Source organism: Lissotriton helveticus, chromosome 4_1 (genome assembly GCF_964261635.1).
Source record: "Lissotriton helveticus chromosome 4_1, aLisHel1.1, whole genome shotgun sequence".
NCBI classification, from domain to species: Eukaryota; Metazoa; Chordata; class Amphibia; order Caudata; family Salamandridae; genus Lissotriton; species Lissotriton helveticus.
In genome coordinates this window covers 782,376,046-782,396,237 of record NC_136063.1, presented here as the reverse complement: position 1 = coordinate 782,396,237, position 20,192 = coordinate 782,376,046, and the positions used below count along the sequence as shown (strand labels likewise).

General features: G+C 46.3%; 1 protein-coding gene across 3 annotated transcripts in view; it reads right to left on the bottom strand.

Moving 5' to 3' along the window:
* Positions 1–20,192, bottom strand: part of OSBPL1A (oxysterol binding protein like 1A) — a 1,891,697-nt gene that overhangs the window by 404,254 nt on the left and 1,467,251 nt on the right. For all 3 annotated transcript variants that reach the window (XM_078687412.1, XM_078687413.1, XM_078687414.1), the window contains one exon: positions 13,472–13,654. In XM_078687412.1, the coding sequence (XP_078543538.1) occupies positions 13,472–13,654 (183 nt within the window). The remainder of the gene's footprint in view (positions 1–13,471; positions 13,655–20,192) is intronic.

Sequence of the window (20,192 nt, the reverse complement as noted above, 5' to 3'; positions counted from 1 at the left end):
CCGGAGCTCGAGCAGCTTGCGGGACCGCTCCCGTCTAGCCTTACTCGTCAAGGCCCGGCAATCGACGCAGGAGTCCACGTCGTGGTCCGGGCCCAGGCACCGGAGGCAGAGTCGGTGGTGGTCCGTGACCGACATCGTGCGGTCACACCCGTCACAATTCTTAAACCCGGGCATCCTACCGGCACCTTAGGAGTAGATAGTAAGTCAAAAACTTTGGTCAAAAGACCGGAGTACTGCTCTTCGGATCTGCGCTAACTGGCGCGGAAAAAAGAAGAACTGACGTCAGCGCGCGGAGGCGGCGTCTATATACTCCAGCGACGTCATCACGGCGCACGACGCCGACGACTGACGCGGAGCCGCAGGGGACGCCTGCAGACGACGCCTACCGACGCGCAGGGGTACTGCTACGCAAAAGTTTCCGGATCCAGACTGACGCCTGGGGTTATTCTAAGGTAAGGAATCTAATACTAACCTGTTTCTTTCAGATCATACATTCACCCAAGTACAGAGAATCTGGGCCTAAATCCATCGTTTTTTTGCTTCCCATGCCATTCCAGTTTGACCCCAGCCTTATGCAATTCGGTCTTGACCCTGCTGCCTATGGGAACAGTCCAACTCAAACTGCCAGGCTATGTGCTCCCTGGATCGGAAACAAACATCCTAGGACCTATTTCGTGCTATCACTCCTTCTCAGCCAGGCTCGCTTGACTCCAGTGGCATGGAGAGCATGGGACCCACGTCTGGGCATACCCGCCCACACGAGGGGACACAAAGATCAATTGATGAACAGAATGCAGAACAATGTCATACATTCACCCCAATACAGAGATCTGACCCTACCACTGTCTTCTCAACCCACGGGCGGTAGGTACTGCATCTTCAGTAATGCAGAGGCTGTGAAGCTTGAGTACCGTGGTGCCTGGGAGGGTACAGACGCAGCTGAAAGTCCCTTCCATGACCACAAAAGGAGCGATGGCAAAGTAGGGGTGGCGAAGGTGCCGTGGAAAGGCCTAAGGATCTGTCTGCAGCCCTGTTGTCCTTAAATCACTCCAGCGATACTTAGACAGCCCCAAAAAAGTCAGTCATCCTCAATCAGGCGTAGGGTTGGAAAGCCACTGTTGATGGAAACGCTATGCCCAGTTAGTCGGTCGTATATAGACCACATCCAATCGCTGCATCCTTCCTGTCGGCAACAGCCTGTGAGAGGACGGACCAGGCCTCCTTCAAGAGCGTTGGCAGGTCCTGCGCAACTGCATCATACAGCGCATGGGAATAGCCACACAAAAGGCACATGGTGGTCACGGACCTAAGTGCAAAGCTTGTGGAAGAAAACATCTTCTTGCCAAAGTTAACTAGCCTCTTGGATTCTTGACTTGGCGGTGTGGTTGGGAATGCGCTTGGACTTACGTGGGAGGTGGAGGCTTGGACCACCAAGCCCTTTAAGGTGGAGTGTTGGGTGAGGAAGTTTGGCTCCCCAGGTGCAGTACAGTGCAGTGGTGGCGGGCAATTATCCTGTTCACAGGAGCCCATGTGCTGGGCTTGGACCAAGTCCCAAGCAGGACATCAGTAAGTGCCTCATTAAAAGGGAGAGTGTTACAGCAAACAAATGATGGACAGAATGCTGACAATGCAAACATTTTCCCCCAGTCAAAAGATCTGGGTTAAATCCATTGTTCATTTTCCCACTACGCCACCCCAGTTGGGACCCAGCCATATGCAAATCAGTCTTGACCCTGTGCCCCATGGGAACAGTCCAGACCGAATTGCCAGGGCCAGGTCCTCCCTGGACTGGAAACAAGCATCATGGGACCGGTTTCAGGGTATTTCACCCTTCTTCAGCCAGGCTAGCTTGAATCCAGTGGCACGGTGAGCAAGGGACCTACGTCTGGCCAACAACATCCCACTTAGGGCGAAAAGTGCTACAGCAAACAAATGATGGACGGAATGCTGACAATGCAAACATTCTCCCCCAGTCAAAAGACCTGGGTTAAATCCATCGTTCTTTTGCCCACTCCGCCACCCCAGTTTGGACCCAGCCATATGCAAATCAGCCTTGACCCTGTGCCCCATGGGAATAGTCCAGATCGAACTGCCAGGCCAGGTCCTCCCTGAATACCGACAATGCAAACATTCTCCCCCAGTCAAGCTAGCCTGGCTGAAGGGGGACATACCCTGAAACCGGTCCCAGGATGCTTGCTTCCGGTCCAGAGAGTCATAAGGTTCAGATGGCACGACTGGCACCAATCTGGTTCCATCTGTGGATCCGTGGGCCTGACCGGCGGGAGAGCCCCTGGTAGCATGGATCCAGTAGGGCCCCCTCCCAAACCTGCCGGGCCCGAAGGAACACCAGAGGGAACAGGCTGCCCAAATATGAGTTGCATAGTCTCATAAAAAATTTCTAGCTGGGTCGCTCTGGCTCCTGGAAATTTGTGGAGGCACGGAGTCAGCCCAGGTGCTGGCTCAACTGTGGAGCCAGACCTCGAGTGACGCTTCGATGGCTGAGGTGAAGTTGAAGCATGCTTCGACTTCTTCTGGCAGGACTTACTCTAATGGCCTGCCGATAGAGTGAGACGAGGATCTCTGAGTCTGCGACCAGTCTTTAGACCTTTCTCTCGCTCGCGATCTGGATCGTCGTGGGGCCGCACGTCGAGCCGCCAGGAGCTTGAGTGATAGCTCCATCAAGGCCTTCCGGTGCATGACACGCTGTTCGAAGAAGGCCTTTGGGTCTTGGTTGCACTCGAGGCACCAGAAGCAAACAAGGTGCGGGTCTGTCATGACATCTGGCGGTGACAGGCACCACAGGGCTTAAAACCGGCTTTCTAGATGACATTCCCGCTACACCAGGAGGAAAAAGCCTAAAAAAAACTGACAAAACGTTGAAATAATGTCATCAAAAACTGCCTAAGAGGTAGCTTTTCCCGGATCTGCGCTTAATGGCACTGAATGAAAAGAACTATAACTGACATCAGCGTGCTGGTGTGGCATCTATATAGGCACCATGAACGTCAATTCCGGTGCGGATGCTGTTGCCGCGTGGAGCCAAATTACACCACCTACCTGCATGCAGGGGTACTGCTCAAGAAAATATTTAGGATGCAGTCTGACACTGGGGATAATTCTAAGTTAAGGAATCTGCGGCTGAAGTCTCTATCAGATACTTACAACACATTATCGGAATCATAACCTATCTATAGGCAAGAAGTTTATCTTTTCGATTTATTAGTGTCTGCTCGAGAACATGATCCCACACAACAGTCATTATCATGCTACAGCAGAGAACCACAAGAAGGGGTGTTCCTTGCATGAAAACAATAGTATTCTGAATGGCTGTTCATGCTTCGGTTCCCCTGGACAATGCTCTGACCCTGGGGAGCTGATAGTGGGCAGACTGCACAATGGACACACTCTGCTGGTGCAACTATTTAGAAGCATCGAGTGACTTGTTAAGCTGCACAACCTGCATTTCTAGTGACCTCAAACCACAACCACCATGGTATGCACGAAACAGAACATGGCACATCCATCACCCTTAAGCAAAGTTGAAAAGAAACCCACACTACAGGGATGGAAGAAGATCAGCACAAACAGGCCAACAGAGTGACCCCACAAAAACCACACTCCGAAAACTTCACCCTCAAATGACCCAAATGCAAAAGCAGCTTCAAGGCCACACAAAGAGAAAAACAATCTTTGGAAGACAGTGGAGCGGAAGCTGCTGAAGGAAGAGCCAGACACAGCAAAACTTAAGTGGTTAGAATGCTAGAGGGACCAAAAGGTACAGACATGAAGGCAGTCCTTGAGAAAAGGATGTCCAGCCCTGTAGGCCCACAAGGAATTTCACCTTTCATCTTGACTGAAGGGTACACTAAATATCAGTATGCCGCCTACCGCCAAACCCATTAAGCTACTCTATTATAAAGATAGCAATGTAATTCTGCAACCGGTGAGATAGAATACAAAGTCGAAGACAAAAGGATCTGATTATTACTGGATACACTCTGGCAATCCAGCAACACAGAGCCTCATTACAGAAGTTGCATGCGAGGGGCTAAAATACACTCGATTTTTCTAAGCCAGATTGAAAGTATTCTGTGACAGAAAAAGATTGAGATGCAGAAAACAGAGGCCCACAGACGGACTCCAGCCATGTAAGACGCTGCTTGAACTAAGCTATTTTCTTATAACGCAAACCTCAAATTAGCCTCATATCGGTTTTAACTTCGCTACTTTTGCATTATAATTTTCGCTAGAAATTGAATCGCTGTATCTTTTTAAACCTTTGTTTTAGCCTTCCATATTGCACTTTAGCACTTCCCTCGCTTTGACTGCACTCTCTGGTCCGCCGCGGTGCTCTGAGCAGAGAGAGTGGTTCATCTTGCCCTGGGGCCACCTTGCGGTGGATTGTTGGCGGGAGCGCGCAGCAGACGCCAGACATGTAAGACGCTGCTTGAACTAGCTATTTCCTAGTACCGCAAACCTCAAATTAGTTGTGCCTCATATCTGTTTTAACTACGTTACTTTTGAATTATAATTGCTGCTAGAAATTGAATTGCTGTATCTTTTTAAACACTTACCTCGCTTTGACTGCAGTCTTTGGTCCACCCAGTGATCTGTTTGAGCTGAGAGAATAGTTCATCTTGCCCGGGGATCAGACTGTGACGGTCGCCATCTTGCGGTGGTGGTTGATGGTCCAGCCCTAATCTCTACTTCCGGGTGGTGGGGGGGGGGGAGCATAAAGGGCTTATGGGAAATTGAGCGCGTAGCGGGCGCGCCAATGGCAAGGCCGTCTGCACCAGGGATGCTGCTCACCTTGACAGGGGCCAATGGGCAAACTACTGTTACTCTGGTGAAGAACTACACAGGCTGAATGACAAGCTAATAAATTGGATAGGCTTAGACCTCTGCAAACTACCCGTCAAATCCTCTGGTAATTGCCCGGACTGTGGCTTCATACTCCAGCCAAACCCAGCGTCAAAGGTGTCTTTTCCCTCTAACGCACCTTTAATATCAAATGCTCTAGGAATTACTCGCTGTGCTCTAATCAACACCCGATCTCTGCCCAAGACTAGGCTAGAGATCGCCGAGCTGACTGAGGCCAAACATCTTGACGTACTTTTTATTACTGAAACCTGGGGTGACAAGACGGCAGGTCCTGATTTCTACCATGCTGTCAAGCAAGGCTTCAAGGTATTTAGGTTTGACAGAACAGAGAAAAAAGTGGGAGGAATTGCAATGGTCTATCGGGACAACTTAAAAGCTACCTGTGAGCCTATACCCAGTCCTGATTGCAAAGCTTTCTCCTTCAATATAAAAATTGCCAATCGCTCCAAGGGATACTACTTCACCGACCACCAGGAAGTAAAGCAAGTTTTCTAAACACATTTAAATCACTGCTTGAGGCATGTGCGATTGAGAAATCAACGCATATTCTAGGTGACTTTAATTTTCATTTGGAAGATCACTTGGACACGAATACTGACACCTTAACCAAACTTATAACAATCAAAGGCCTAAATCAAAAAGTCACAGGCCCCACACACCGAGCAGGGTACACCCTCGATGGTATTTTTTCCAATAATGACTCCATTTCTGTGAAGGAGATCCTGCCTCTGATTTGGACAGATCACTCAGCTATCATGTTTGAGCTACTCAACACTTCTACTCCTGAAGGGAATTGTTCTAAACATTTAACCAGGACCTACCGTAGCTGGAAAGAAGTTGACGGTAATAAGCTGAGTGTACAATTATCCAAAACCTAATTTGAACTCTCAGAAGATGCGGAAATTGCCTCTTGACAATTCAATAATCGGCTTTCACAAGTGGCCGACAAGTTAGCCCCTTTGAAAAAAAACACAGACAAAAGAAATTCACCTACTACCCTAAGGTTTTCAGAAACTCTCAGGGCAAAAAAACAAGAATGTAGGCAACAGGAAAGGCGCTGGAGAAAAGACTACAATGAGCAGGACCTTGCCACCTATAAAACCCCTTTGACTGAATATAAATACCTAATTAATTCAGAAAAAACGCCTATTTCACTAAACAAATTAATTTGGCAAAGAGAACTCTTACAAGTGGTTTCAAAACTATAAGGTCCCCTAGAAACAAATTCCATTGAACCATCACAAAAATTCTGTGACTCTCTAGTACAACACTTTTTAAAGAAAGTGAAGCAAATTTACGACATTTTCAACACCAACACTTCACTTCCCCTTACAATCACACCCTCACTAGTGTTGGCTCTTCCGATGCTTTTAGCTTTTCTAAATTTGAACAAGTCACGAATAAAAAGATCACCACTCTTATTCAACAGGCTAAATCAGGCTCCCCCATGACCCTCTTCCCCTAACATCTTCAAGCAAGCCCTCGAGATTTTGGCTCCCTGCCTTACCAACGTACTTAAAGCGATGTTCTCGCATGGTGTATTCCCCACTATATGGAAAAAGGCATCCATAGTGACTTTATTGAAAAAATCCAACCTTGACCCGACACAACCCAATAATCTAGGCCAATTTCTCATCTTCCTCTACCAGCGAAATTAGTAGAGAAAGTCATGAACGAACAGCTGACAGACTATTTACTAAAACATAATTATCTAGATGAAACACAGTTCGGCTTCCGAACAGAACACAGCACGGAATCAGCTCTAATCAAAGCCACAGACGAAATCTGAGCAACTTTGGACTCAGGGGGATCTGCTGCCTGATTCTGCTCGACCTGTTGGCAGCATTTGACACTGTTGACCATGATCTTCTGCTAAATCGTCTAATTTCATTGGAGTTTCTGACAAAACACATATTTTTTGTCAGGCAGAATACAATCAGTAGCCTTGGGAAGCTACGAGCCTCCGCCCATTGTGCTCCTGTGCGGAGTTCCCCAGGGCTCATCCTTGAGCCCTACATTATTTAACATTTATGTATCAGAATTGCCGAAACTCATAAGATCTTTCAGTCTAGCGTTGACAACCTATGCAGATGATACACAAATTGTATTATCTTTATCAAAAAACTCTGCACCACCAATGCAAAATTTCAAGGATTGCATGTTGGCAGTCAGTTCTTGGACGAATTCTCATTGTCTGAGATTAAACTCAGACAAAACAGAAGTAATCACTTTTGACAACTTTTTGCCTAATTGGTCACAGAACTGGTGGCCAGACGTACTGTGATCGGCACCTATTCCAGTCATCAAGGCAAAGAACCTTGGTGTGATCATCAATGACAATTGAATTTTAAACCACAGGTAAATGCTGTCATCTCATCGAGCTTTTTCTTGCTGAATACCATAAAAAAATACTACCTTTTATCCCCGTAGACAGCAGAAAAACAGTGATTTCTTCTCCGATCCTGGCAAAACTCGACTATTGTAATAGTCTATATATCAGCCTACCTGGAAAACAACTCAATAAATTGCAAATAATCCAAAATGCCGCTGCGCGTCTCTTGTTAGGTATCCCTAGGCACTTGTCAGTCCGAAATCATTTGCATAAGCTGCACTGGCTCCCAGTTAGGAACCATATCATTTCCAAAGCCCTTTACATCACCTATAGAGCACTTCAGAATACTGGCCCCATGTTTGAGGCACCTACTCTACTGGAACGTGCCAAAAAGGCATTTACGCTCCGAAGGAGCTAAACTGCTAGAAACTCCAAGAGTCTTCAAGGCAACATGGGGTGGTAGTGGCTTTAGGGGTAGTTGCCCCAAACTCTGGAATGAACTGCCTCTCTCCATTAGAACCCCTCCCCCAACTCTATTTGCCTTTAGGAAGGCCGTGAAAACCTGGCTATTTGAGAAACAATCACTTCGTCTTTACAGATACTGGCTCAATCCACTGCTCAGCGCCAAGACACCCCGGGGTATTTGCGCGCTTAATAAATGTATTAACATAACATAACAGACCATGATAAAGCTAGATACACGTTAACATTACTTGAGAACAAGTCCTGGAAGCCAATAAAGCTGTATGGCAACTGCAGCATTCTTCAGACCAGCAAATAAAGACATCACAACGGACCCAGCATAGCAAAGTGTCAAAAACATAGTCCGCAAAATCTGATTTGATAGAACTGTCAAAAGTAATCCACAAAAAGCTAACGGAGTATTGTGAAAATTAAACAGAAACAAGGACAATGATTTAGTAGGCAGTACTTGAAACCCATGAGGGCTTGAGACGATGAAAAATGTAAGTCGAAAGAGTAAGTAATAAACTCACACTCACGTACACACAGAACCAGGACATGTTAGACCCCATCAATTGCAACACTGTAACAAACATTCAGTTCCTTGGCAACATGTCCAATATTAAGACACAGCTACATTAGCAAAGTATTAATTCCCGCGCAGCAACGATACTGTCGTCTGAAGCAACAAGTACATCATCCAACTTAAACTCACATGCTTTTAGGGCCGTTTTGCTGAAAGCTCCAAGCTGCCCTGCATCCCTCTAAACATAGGTCACTTTTTATTGATGTTTGGGCTTGAGGCAGTTTGAAGCCTTAACAATGTATATATTTAGCGAATGGGAGAACTTTAAGGTCTACAAATGCCGTATTTGTATTAAAACCAGGGATCTAGGCAGTCTTATAAAGACAGCTTGATAACATTGAAACTGAGAAACAACCTCTCAAACAGGCAGCCATCAGACATGAGACTAACAATGTAGACCTCATATATGAATGGCAACACACATGGCTCTCCACAATAGATTAGGTTCACGCAGTTATAGGGAATATATAGCTCAAAGATATTCAGAAGCCAAGTTGACTATTAGCAAAGCTGATTCTAGCAGCGGTCCGTGCAGGAAAGCACCGTGGGGTGGGGTGTTGACAGACAACAAAATAGGATTTATTTAATTTTCCCTATTCCGACGCCTGTGACCCCCCCCCCCCCCCCCTCTCCCCAACCCACACAGCCTCGCTGCATTTACCTGCACAGACAGCTGCTGGCTGATTCACCACGAAATACAACACAAATCCATAAAAGGTGTGTCACAGGTGGACATAAATAAGGAGCTCACCTCTTACTATGAACTGCTTTATGCATTAGAAAAAGACACTGAGCCCCAACTAATGCCAGACCTAAAGGCCAACAGATGTAGCAATGTCCAAAACCATAATTAACCTCCCCGCAGAATGGTGAGCCACAGAGAAAATGCCAGGCTGTTGCAGTCCACCCCTGATCCTTAACTTCCAAAAAACATTGCCAAATGAAATAGCGCAGCATCTAATCAAAATGTATTCCCCACTCACTAGAGGCATGCTCCCTTCTACAATCTGGGGGATGCGCTCATTACAATGTTACCCACGTTCGGGAGATACATTTTGGTCTGAGCATCTGACCACCCCTATCTATAATGAACCTATAATACAAATTTGCAGGAAAGATTTTATAAAATAGTATCCATAAAATCCATTACTTGTCCCTCCAGATCAAAACGTCTTTATTCCGTGTCTTTTAACAAGCGGTTCCAGGTAATAGATACAATACTCTGTGGCAATGCTTAAGTATCGATAACCTCCATCAATATGGAGAAAGCATTTGATACGCTTGATTGGAACTACACCTCCTTGTACTGAGAGTGATGGGGTTTGGTGATGAGATATTGCTGTGCATCTGCATAGTCCATGTGAATTAAACAGCAAGAATCAAGACTGGAAAAAGTGATCTCTGATGAGGTCTCTATACAAAGGGAAACTAGGCAGGGCTGTACCTTCTAGCCATTCCGGTTCTCCCAAGCTCTAGAGCCCTTTATGAGTCAACATGCAAAGCTTGAGGACACTGTGGACAATACAGGGGCAGATACATAGTGCCTCGCTATACAGAAACAGTTTTAACCTAATATTAAGCAGCATAACTGCGGTGGGTGGTTGAATTTTTAATCCCATAAGGCTCTCCAGAGAACAGATATTTGTCAACTACCCTACATTGTGTATCTATGGCTGAAAATTGTTTGGGTAATGGCTGGACACAACGCCAGTTCCTTTGAAAGCAGTGGTGCAGATTCCAAGCAGCGCACTGAATATTAACCCAAAATCTCACTAAGGTCTGTACCATAATGGAGAATGTGTCTACATGGAATACAGCTATGATCACTCAAGGAGTCAACTTTCCATATCAGGGTCTATCATGATTTCTGAGGAAATAAGCAACAAATATGGGTTACCCCTGAAGCAGTACACATCTAACATAATAAACAGGCCTTGGCAACATGGGAGCAAACCCGAGACAAACCAGAAAAGGACCAGACATTACAAATGTTGCTGATGAGGGGAGGGAGGTGGCACTTGATCATTAACCTGTACACAGCCCTCAGAACAAAACTATGTTAGAAATCTTAACACTTTCAAGGAAAGTTCGGAAACAGACTTAGATGAAGAACTAACAGAAGTCGAAAGGGCGCTACCCTTCATCACATGCCCAAAGTCTACAGCAACAATTTAACTACACATACCGCACATCCTCACACTGTTTAATTACATGTGTTCCCTGTGATCCCCAGTGATTGCCCCAGAGGAAGACAAACTAAACCCCTTTTTCATCAGATGAAATGGTTATTTCTTGGGATTAGAATCTTCTGTAACAGGGCGGTAGAACTTGTCTTAGAAAGGGACAAAAAAGCAAACATCTATCCAAACAAAGGTATCCCAGTTGGCCCTTATGCCCAAACCCAAAGCAGACAAAACCACCTTTCACTTTATGTATGTACCTGGCTAGGACTATGGCCAAGAGAGCTATTGCTGTCAAATGGAAATCGCGCCACTCAGACAGGATTCCTAAATGGTAATCTCTCTCAATTAATTGCATAAACTTTTTTAGTGTGTTTGACATCTCTTTTCTCCGCAGGACAACGCACATACTGCCGAACACAATGAATTCTCTATACTTTAATGCAATTATTGAATAATGGTACTTGCTTCGAAGTATAACCAACAGAAAATATATTTAAAAAAGTAAAAGCCTTAACAGCAGTAATGACCATCAGTTTTTAGGAACACACACATGGGGCTTACAAAAGATGCTTCTGACTTAGCCTCTTATTAGATTAACTTAACCAATGTCGCCAATGAAACATGGACCAACGTGTACACAGTTTCAACACTGAAGGATAGCATTTTCATATGCTTAAATGTGTTGTATTTTCCAAAAAATGTAATAAAAAATGTAAAAACAATGATGATGTAAACCATCTTTTTTAACCCCTTGGCCGCGGGGGTAATTCCCCCGCTGTGCTGGGGGGGGCACGCACTGCGCCCCGGTGCTCATGACGAGCTCGGCTCGTCATGCAGCACGGTGGCGCTGTGCTCCTGACGAGCTGAGCTCGTCATGACCACACCCGTTTTCATGGAACGTTCAGCACAGCAGGGGAATTATCCCCACGTGTGAGCGCCACGGCGGTTATGACGAGCTCAGCTTGTCAAGAGCACAGCCGTGCCTCATGAGGAGCTGAGCTCGTAATGAGCATGGGAGGGGTTAAACAAAGCATCTGATTTTAAGTGTACTCTTGGGCTACACTGTAAGAGACTTAGGGCCTGATGACAAGTTTGGCAGACAGGGTTACTCCACCACAAACGTGACAAACATCCCATCCGCCGTATTACAATTCCATTATATCCTATGGAAATTGTAATACGACAGATGGGATACCCGCCGTTTGGGACAGAATATCTGCCCTGCCAAACTCGTAATCAGGCCCTTAGTAAAATTCTGCACATAAGAAAGGGAAATCCAATAACCCCTTGCGAGCTTAGGTATAAATTAGAACAAAATAGGTGCAACCAAGGGATAATGTAAAAAACTATTTTGCTGACTAATTGCAATAGATCAAACCATCTCCGCCTCTTGGTGACTCCCTGTATTCGCCGCTCCAGAATGGGTGGCTGAGCTTCGCAGTGATTACTGCCAAAACCTGGAAAAGCATGCCACTGTCCTTGCGTATAGCTGAATCTGAATCCATTTTCCGACGCAACTTGAAGACCTGGCTATTTTCCAACTCTTAGCCTACTATTAGTACCCGCATCTGACGCCTGCCTTAGCGCCAGGACCCCCCTCCCCCGTTAGGGGTAGCTGTGCGCTTTATAAGTTTAATAAATAAATAAAATAATAACAAATGAAAGGTCAATCATACATTCAGCTGAACAATTAATGAAGATACATCAATAAACGAAAGTACTTGAGAAGAGGCGTACATATTAAAAACATTTAATAAACCAAAAATAAATCAAAATACAACATATTAATGATCAATCAATACTAAGTTTTTTCTTCACTAGAAGGGGTACATTTTGCAACACATAGCACATGTCCCATAGGTGGGAAAGCCTGGTAACGGCAAATAGTAGAGGTCAAGTGTGCTAGTCTACTCTTGCTTAAGATGTTTCTTCTGTCAATCATTCATTCTTTTTAACTGGATATTTGTAGGTGATTGAGCACTTGCCGCACGAGAAAAAGGATGAGGAGCACGTCGATTGTTTCTGTCTCTGGTTTAATTCTCAGGTCAATATGCATAGGGCAGAGATGGCAGAGTATTTCTAAATAATAAAGAACAATTACATGTATGCCTAAAAATCAGTTAAATACGTAGGTAGAGTGAATACACACTGGAAACGTGAACAACATGTGTGGGAAGCACATTAATTGGGATGTGTACTCACAGTGGCAAAGAGCACAAGAGAAGCAATCAGGAAGATTTAAGACTATAGAAACAAGAACATAACTGGCTACTAAGCAGGGATTTGCATGTGCATGTAAAACTTTTTTTTTTTAATCTTGTTGGTTGCACCTATTTTGTTATATTAATAAAGAATCTGCCACATTTATTGGTCACAAATTAGTGCCTTTCATTAAATATGAGTGGTATAGACATATTCTAGATACAATACAATTATGGCTGATAATTGTATTGTATCTAGAATATTCTTAGTTGGAAGCTGACTGGCGTCGTTCTGAATAAAGAATAAGAATTCAATATCTGCAGCTTGGAGGACTTTTTTTCCTTGGAAATCACTAACTTTGAACATTGATTGTGGAATTGTATCCACGAAATATTTTTCATTATCTTACATCTTGCGCACCTTCTGTATAGTGTTTTTGTTTGTGTAGAGGATCAGGGACTTTGGGACGGTGGGTCCCGGGGAGTTTGAGCGCATACATCTAACGGAGTGAGGAACACTACACTTTATGGTTATAATAGTCTCTCAGTGCACACATTAGGACCCTACATCATCAGGTCAAGTAGTAATAAAAATAAATCGGCCTGCCAACTTAAATTTTATAGGTTACATATAGTAGTAAAATGTAACCAGGAGCTCGCTTTATTTTGATTAAACATAAGCATATTTCATGGTGTATAAACAGTTACACTAGTACAGAATTCAACAATGTGTGTACGCCATGTGATATTCATTTTTGGAAAACAGCCTATAAGTAACGAGTTGTTATCAATTGCCTTGAAATAAAAACTTCTAAGGGGTACTTACTTAAGAAGTTCCAGTGTGATAATTCCCTTGGGTTCTGCTTCCACACTCTTGCCCCAAAACTTTAGTTTCGGGTATATTGATCCATGAAACACAAAGTCGCTGCTCAGTCCTTCAGCATGGAAGGCGCTAACTGGTGGATGGTGGCTGACTTGCTCGGAGATGAGCCTAAATCCATGATCATCACTTAAAAAAGAAAACAATTCAGTGGACACCCATTTTTTGTTGTCATATTTACAAATATGTTTGATAGTGAACTAGCTGTAGAGTTTTGTCAAAAGTGCTTAGGACCAACATCATGCCACAGAAGTTTTAGGTGATATTTTTCATTAATAGACCATATTTTCCAGGAAAAACATTAAATGCAAACAACAAAACCATGATTTATGGATAATTCAAACTTCTAACCACCATTCACTTTTGAGCATATTGATTCCATGCTTGAAAGCAACATTATCAACGTCAAAAGCAATTTGCATCCAATACAAACCCATAGACCTAGACATGACTGAACTCAAAAGGCACCTAATACACTAGATACACACTCCTCCGCATTGGATATCTTCCTCTTCCTTTTCTTTTATTTTGTTGATTGTGGTTCAAATGTTTAAAACACGGATATCTTGCAATCAGTTATGATACTTGCTTCTTCTGCCCAAGCAACATTGTGTTTTGTGATCCCACAGCCGAATCACACATGGGCTACACGCTTCTCTTCCTATTAGTGTACTTACATATTGACAGCCACAGTTGGTAAGAGACATGCATGACAGACATGTCCCACTCTTCAATCAGAGGTGATGGTATCCGTGGGCTATTGATACCCATGCTGATCTGCAAATGCACGTCAACTACCAAGATGTAGAAGTACATCAAGCTATGACTAAGATTTAAATGCTCTGAACGGTGTAAACGGTGACATTGTGCTACTGATCTCGTTATAAGTGCGACTTGTGCCAATGTTTGGATTATGTGGAATAAGGAAAGATAAAATGCAATAAAGATATTATAAAAAAAATCAACGTCAAACGCAATGATTAAAAAGTGCACTACACTGAAAATCATCTTTACGTAACTTCACCTCCGAAACAACGTCTTCTTTATCTTTATTTCTCCATGTAAACCTTATTCATCCCTGGAGAGTAAAATTCATTACAAAAAGTATGAGGATTCATCTAAAAATGGAGCAAAATATTACTATCTTTCCATTGATTTACATATTTTTTTGGGGGAGGCAGGCTTTTTTTTCTCCATGGGGTTGAAGGCCTACAATTTACAATATGAACAAGTTACTTACCTTCGGTAAAACTCTTTCTGGTGAGGACTATCTAGCCACAGATTCCTCACCTTTTGAATATTCCCCAGGCATCAGACTAGATTCCGAAACTTTTCAATAGTACCTCTGTGCTCCAGAAGGTGGATGGTACCTTGCGGCTCTGCACGGACTGTTCCGCTTCAGAAATTATGTGTGGTGCTTTCGAGACTGTCTGCACCCTAGATGCAGACCCCCCAAAAGAAAATTGCTTGACAGTGTGCAGATACCTAGACTAGGGAATTTATTAAGGATGTTCAATCCGAGAACTGGGAGGATGGTATGGTCGATGAGGAATATGCGTCTAGATAGCGCCTATACCAGAATGTGTGTTACCAAAGGTAAGTAACTTGCTCTTCCGATAAAGACTTCTATCTGCAGATTTCTCACCTTCCAAATAGATCCAAAAGCAATACCTTTAGGGAGGTGGGTCTGTGGATTGACTCAGGCCAGAAGGTCTTGCAGGACGGAGAAGGTAAAACGCCCCTCCCGACGACACATTTATAGTGAATCCCAAAGATGACAGGTGGTTCGGTGTAGTCTGGAGGTGGTTGACGACTGCTTGGGGAGAGCCAGTCTTAAAAAAAACAGTTGTTGAGGTAGGGGAAGATTAACACCCCTGACCTCTGAAGATGTGCTGCCACCACCACCATCTCCGAGGGACCCTGACTAGACCAAAGGGGAGCACAGCAAACTGAAAATGCTCCTCTCCCACCATGAAATGTAGAAAACGCCGATGGGCCAGCAAGAGGGGAACATGGAAATATGCGTCTTGCAGGTCCAACACCATCATTCTGTCTCCAGGGTTGAGGGCAGAGGACTTGGGCCAAGGTGAGTATCTTGATATTCGCCTTGCAAATAGGAGTTAAGAGGGTACAGATCTAGAATAGGCTGAAGACCTCTGTCCTTCTTGGGCACCAGAAAGTAGTGTGAATAACAACCACGTCCTACTTTTGGCACCCTCCCCACAGCTGTTTTGGTCAAAAGGCCTTCCACTTCCTGCACCAAAATGGAGAGATGATCCTTTGTCAGTCGCTGAGGAGACAGTGGAAGGTAAGGAGGAGAAGAGAGAAAGAGTAAGGCATATCCCTTTGCGAACAATCTGTAGGTCCCCACCTGTCCGATGTGATTGCTTGCCAACACAACAAGTATCAGTGGATTCTGCATCTCATCGGGTGGCTGTGTCACTGCAATGGTACGCTAAAGGGATTTTTCAGGTGAGGCAGCATGGGTGTGGTGCTGACCTTGGCGGCAGGAGCGGTGGGCACCACGGTCTCTACTACGAAACTGCTGGGTTACCTGTGGGGACTGCACAGATTGGCGTAAGTGAAGTTTGGCCAAAGCCAGGAAAGGAACTGTCGAACTATTACAGTTAGTGAGGCAGGGCGGAAAGGCTCATTAGAGTGAGAATTAGCCCAATTCTTAAAGCGCTCAATAAAAAAACTGTTCTTTTCTGAACAGGCGAGACCCAGCCAAAGGGCTTGTTTATCAGGGGGATTGGACATGGCCGGAGAACCCAGTCGATCGCAGCCACGCATGGCGGCGAATGATAACCTTGGTGCCTATGGCCTGACCTATGGTATCGGTGGTGTGCAAGAGAAGAGTAAACCTGAACTTAGCAGCATCACGACCATCTTGAATCACCTGACAAAGTACAGGACAAAGGTCTTCTGGCACACCAGGGAGGATTTGTGCCACAGAAGAACAAGTTACTTACCTTCGGTAACGATATATCTGTAAGAAACATAGGTTAGTTATAGATTCCTTACCTTAGAATTACCCCCAGGCGTCAGTAGGGATCCGTAACGTTTTTCATCAGCAGTACCCCTGCGCGTCGGAAGGTGGCGTCGGTAGACTCCATGTCCGTCGTTGGCGTCATGGTCGCCAGGATTAAGTTGCAGAAGCTACAAAGACGCTGCCCTCGCGAGCAAACGTCAATTCTGTACACGACTTTCCACGCCAAAAGTGCAGTGCCATGCAAGACACTAACCACTGATGCACAAAACTAGGGCCCTGAAAGGATGTCCTTAACCCTAGAAGTCAGTTTGCAGAACGTGGAGGATGGGTGGGGCGGTAAGGAATCAATAACTAACCTATGTTTCTTACAGATATATCGTTACCGCGGGTTAGTAACTCTGAAAGAAACAGTTAGTTACAGATTCCTTACCTTAGATACTCCAGCAATACCAACCCCAGAGGTGGGTCTGCGAACTAAGTTCACACCAGAAAATCCTGGAGAACAGAACGGCCAAAGAAGCCGTCTCTCCGGACATGGCTGTCCAGGCAGTAGTGCTTGGTGAACATGTGCAATGATGCCCATGTAGCTGCCTGACAGGTGTCATTTAGGGGGACTCCCCGTCACAAAGCAGTAGTAGCTGCCGTCGCCCTGGTGGAATGGGCGCGCAGCCCCACTGGAGGCTCCTTCTTTGCCAAAGAATAGCAGGCCTTGATGCACAGAACGACCCACCTGGAGATGGTCCCTTTGTGCAAGGCCCAACCTTTCTTAGCGCCTGTATAACCAACAAAGAGCTAGTCGTCTACCCGGAATTGTTTGGTGCGATCGCAAGGAGAGCGCACATTTTGGATCCTGACGGTGGAGCCTCTCTTCCTCTTTTGAAGGATGCGGAGGTGGAAAGAAGGTGGGCAAAGTGATGGTTTGGCCAATATGAAAAGAAGTGACCACCTTTGGAAGAAAGGAAGGTCGAGTTCTGAGGACGACCATGTCCAGATGAACAGCCAGAAAAGGAGGCTTGGAAGATAGACCTTGTAGCTCACTCACCCTGCGCGCAGAGGTGATGGCCACCAGAAAAGAAGTTATCAGAGTGAGGACTCTGGGAGGACAGTTATGTAGCGGCTCAAAGGGATTGCACATCAGATAAGTAAGAATCAAGTTCAAGTCCCACTGAGGCATTAAGAAGGGAACAGGAGAAAAAAGATGAGTAATGCCTTTGAGAAATCTATTTACAACAGGGGATTTGAAAAGAGACAGCTGATCAGGAAGCCTGAGGAAGGCTGAAATGGCCGAGAGGTAGTCCCTAATTGCGCCCAGAGCAGAGCCTTGCTGGGCCAAAGAAAGGAGGAAGAAGAGAACCTCAGAAAGAGAGGCAGAAAGGGGATCCACAGCCTTGGATGTGCACCATGCCTCAAATTTATTCCATCTGCAGGCGTATACCGTCTTAATGGAGGGGTGCCTGGCTGCCAAGATTACATCACAAACTTTGGGAGACAAGTCAAATGACGTCAACTGCCGCCGCTCAATCTCCACCCAAAGAGGTGGAGGCTGGACACGTTCGGGTGGAGGAACGTCACCTACTGCTGCGACAGAAGATCCTCCCCAAGAGGCAGTCGGATCGGGGGATCGATGGCCATGTTGAGCAGCTCGGGACACCAGACTCTTCGTGCCCAATCTGGAGCAACAAGAATGACTTGCGCACAGTCACGCTTGATCTTCTTCAGCACTCTGGGCAGAAGTGGTATAGGCGTAAAGGTGTATAGAAGACAGCAACTCCACTCTCGACGAAAAGCATTGCCTAGCGAGTGCTGTCTTGAAAATTCCAACGCTCTGAATTGCTGACATTGCGCATTCTCTTTGTTGGCAAATAGATCTAACCAAAGCTCTCCCCACTGTTGAAGGAGACCTTGCACCACCTCTAGTGAAGACGCCATTTGTGATCCATCATGCACCTGCGGCTGAGTTAGTCCGTCCTGGTGTTAAGTGAACCTGCCAGGTGTTGAACCACCAGGGATATGCCCTGATGTTCCAGCCATGTCCAGAGACGGAGCATAGGGTCCACAACCCCACCCAGCCTAGTTTGTTTCAGTACCACATGGCGGTGGTGTTGTCCGTGAACATCTGACTACTCTTCCCCGGACAGAGGGAAGGAATGCTTTTAGTGCATGACGGATCGCCTAAAGCTCCAGAAGGTTGGTTGATGTGGCGCTCGGACTCCGCCAGAGACCAGAGGCCTCTGATCTCTGCCTCTCCCATGTGGCAGCCCCATCCCAGAAGGGATGTGTCTGTCACCACTGTGTGTTCTGTTGGGGAAGAGAGACGGATCTGCCGTTGACCTAATCCTGGTTCGTGAGCCACCGCTGCAATTGTCGTGCAGTGCCCTCCAGGAGCTGGATGCATTCAGACTGATTCAGCTGATGCTGCGCCCACTTGAACTTCTAGTCCCACTACACAGCCCGCATATGCCACCTGGCATGATCGACATGCAGGAGGCCACGAGGCCCTGCAGCCACAGGGTCATCCTGGCCGAAACCCGGGATAGAGGTTGAAAGATCGGAATCATAGCCCGAATATCCTGGACTCGCTGCTTGGGAGGATAAACCCGAAACTGAGAAGTGTCCAGAACCGCTCCGACGAAGAGGAGCTTCTGAGAGGGGGTCAGGTGTGACTTCAGCACATTGATGGAGAACCCCTCTGAATGCAGGTGGTCGGCCATAGTCTGGAGGTGGGAGACGACTGCCTGGGGCGAGCCCGCCTTCAACATCCAGTCGTCGAGATAGGGGAAGACTGGAACCCCTGATCTGCGCCGATGAGCTGCGGCCACTGCCATCACTTTCGTCAACACCGTGGGCGCTGGTAAGGCCAAAGGGTAGCACGGTAAACTGAAAGTGCTCGTGGCCTACCATGAGCCGCAGGTAACGTCGGTGGGCTGGCAGGACGGTGATGTGAAAATAAGCGTCCTGCAAGTCCAACACTACCATCCAGTCTCCAGGGTAGAGGGCAGACAAGACCTGAGCCAGGGTCAACATTTTGAACTTCTGGAGGAAGCAGTTGACGTCCTTGAGATCCAAGATAGGACGCAGACCCTGGTCCTTCCTGGGCACCAGAAAGTAGTGGGAATAGCAACCACGACCTACTTCTGGGGCAGGAACGCTCTTGATGGCTCCCTAGGCCAACAGTGCCTTAACGTCCTGTTGGAGAAGGGCCAGGTGATCCCGCGACATGCTATAGTACTGGGTTATAATGGCTGGAGGGATAGTCTCGAAGGGGAGGGAGTAGCCCCTTCGGACTGTCTGCAAAACCCACCTGTCTGACGTGATGGTGCGCCAGTGGAGGAGGTGATGGCGGATCCTGCCGCCTACTGGCATTTGATGGGCCTGAAAGGTCAGAGAAGGAGGGTTTGGAGGCTGCTGCAGAGAGGGCGGTGGTGGACTGACCCGCCCGCTGGCCCCCAGAACCACGTCGGTGGTTCCCACATTCCCGGCCGTGCTGAGGTTGAACAGCTTGCGCAGGCCTGTGGCTCTGAAAGGAACGTGTTGTGCCATGAAGGGGGCGAAAGGCAGACAGTGCAGGGTACGTGGCGGAGAGGTCCAAGGACTTGGCCGTAGCCCGAGAGTCCTTGAAGCGCTTTAGCGCACTGTCTGACTTGTTGCCCATGAGGCGACCGGCATTGAAGGGCA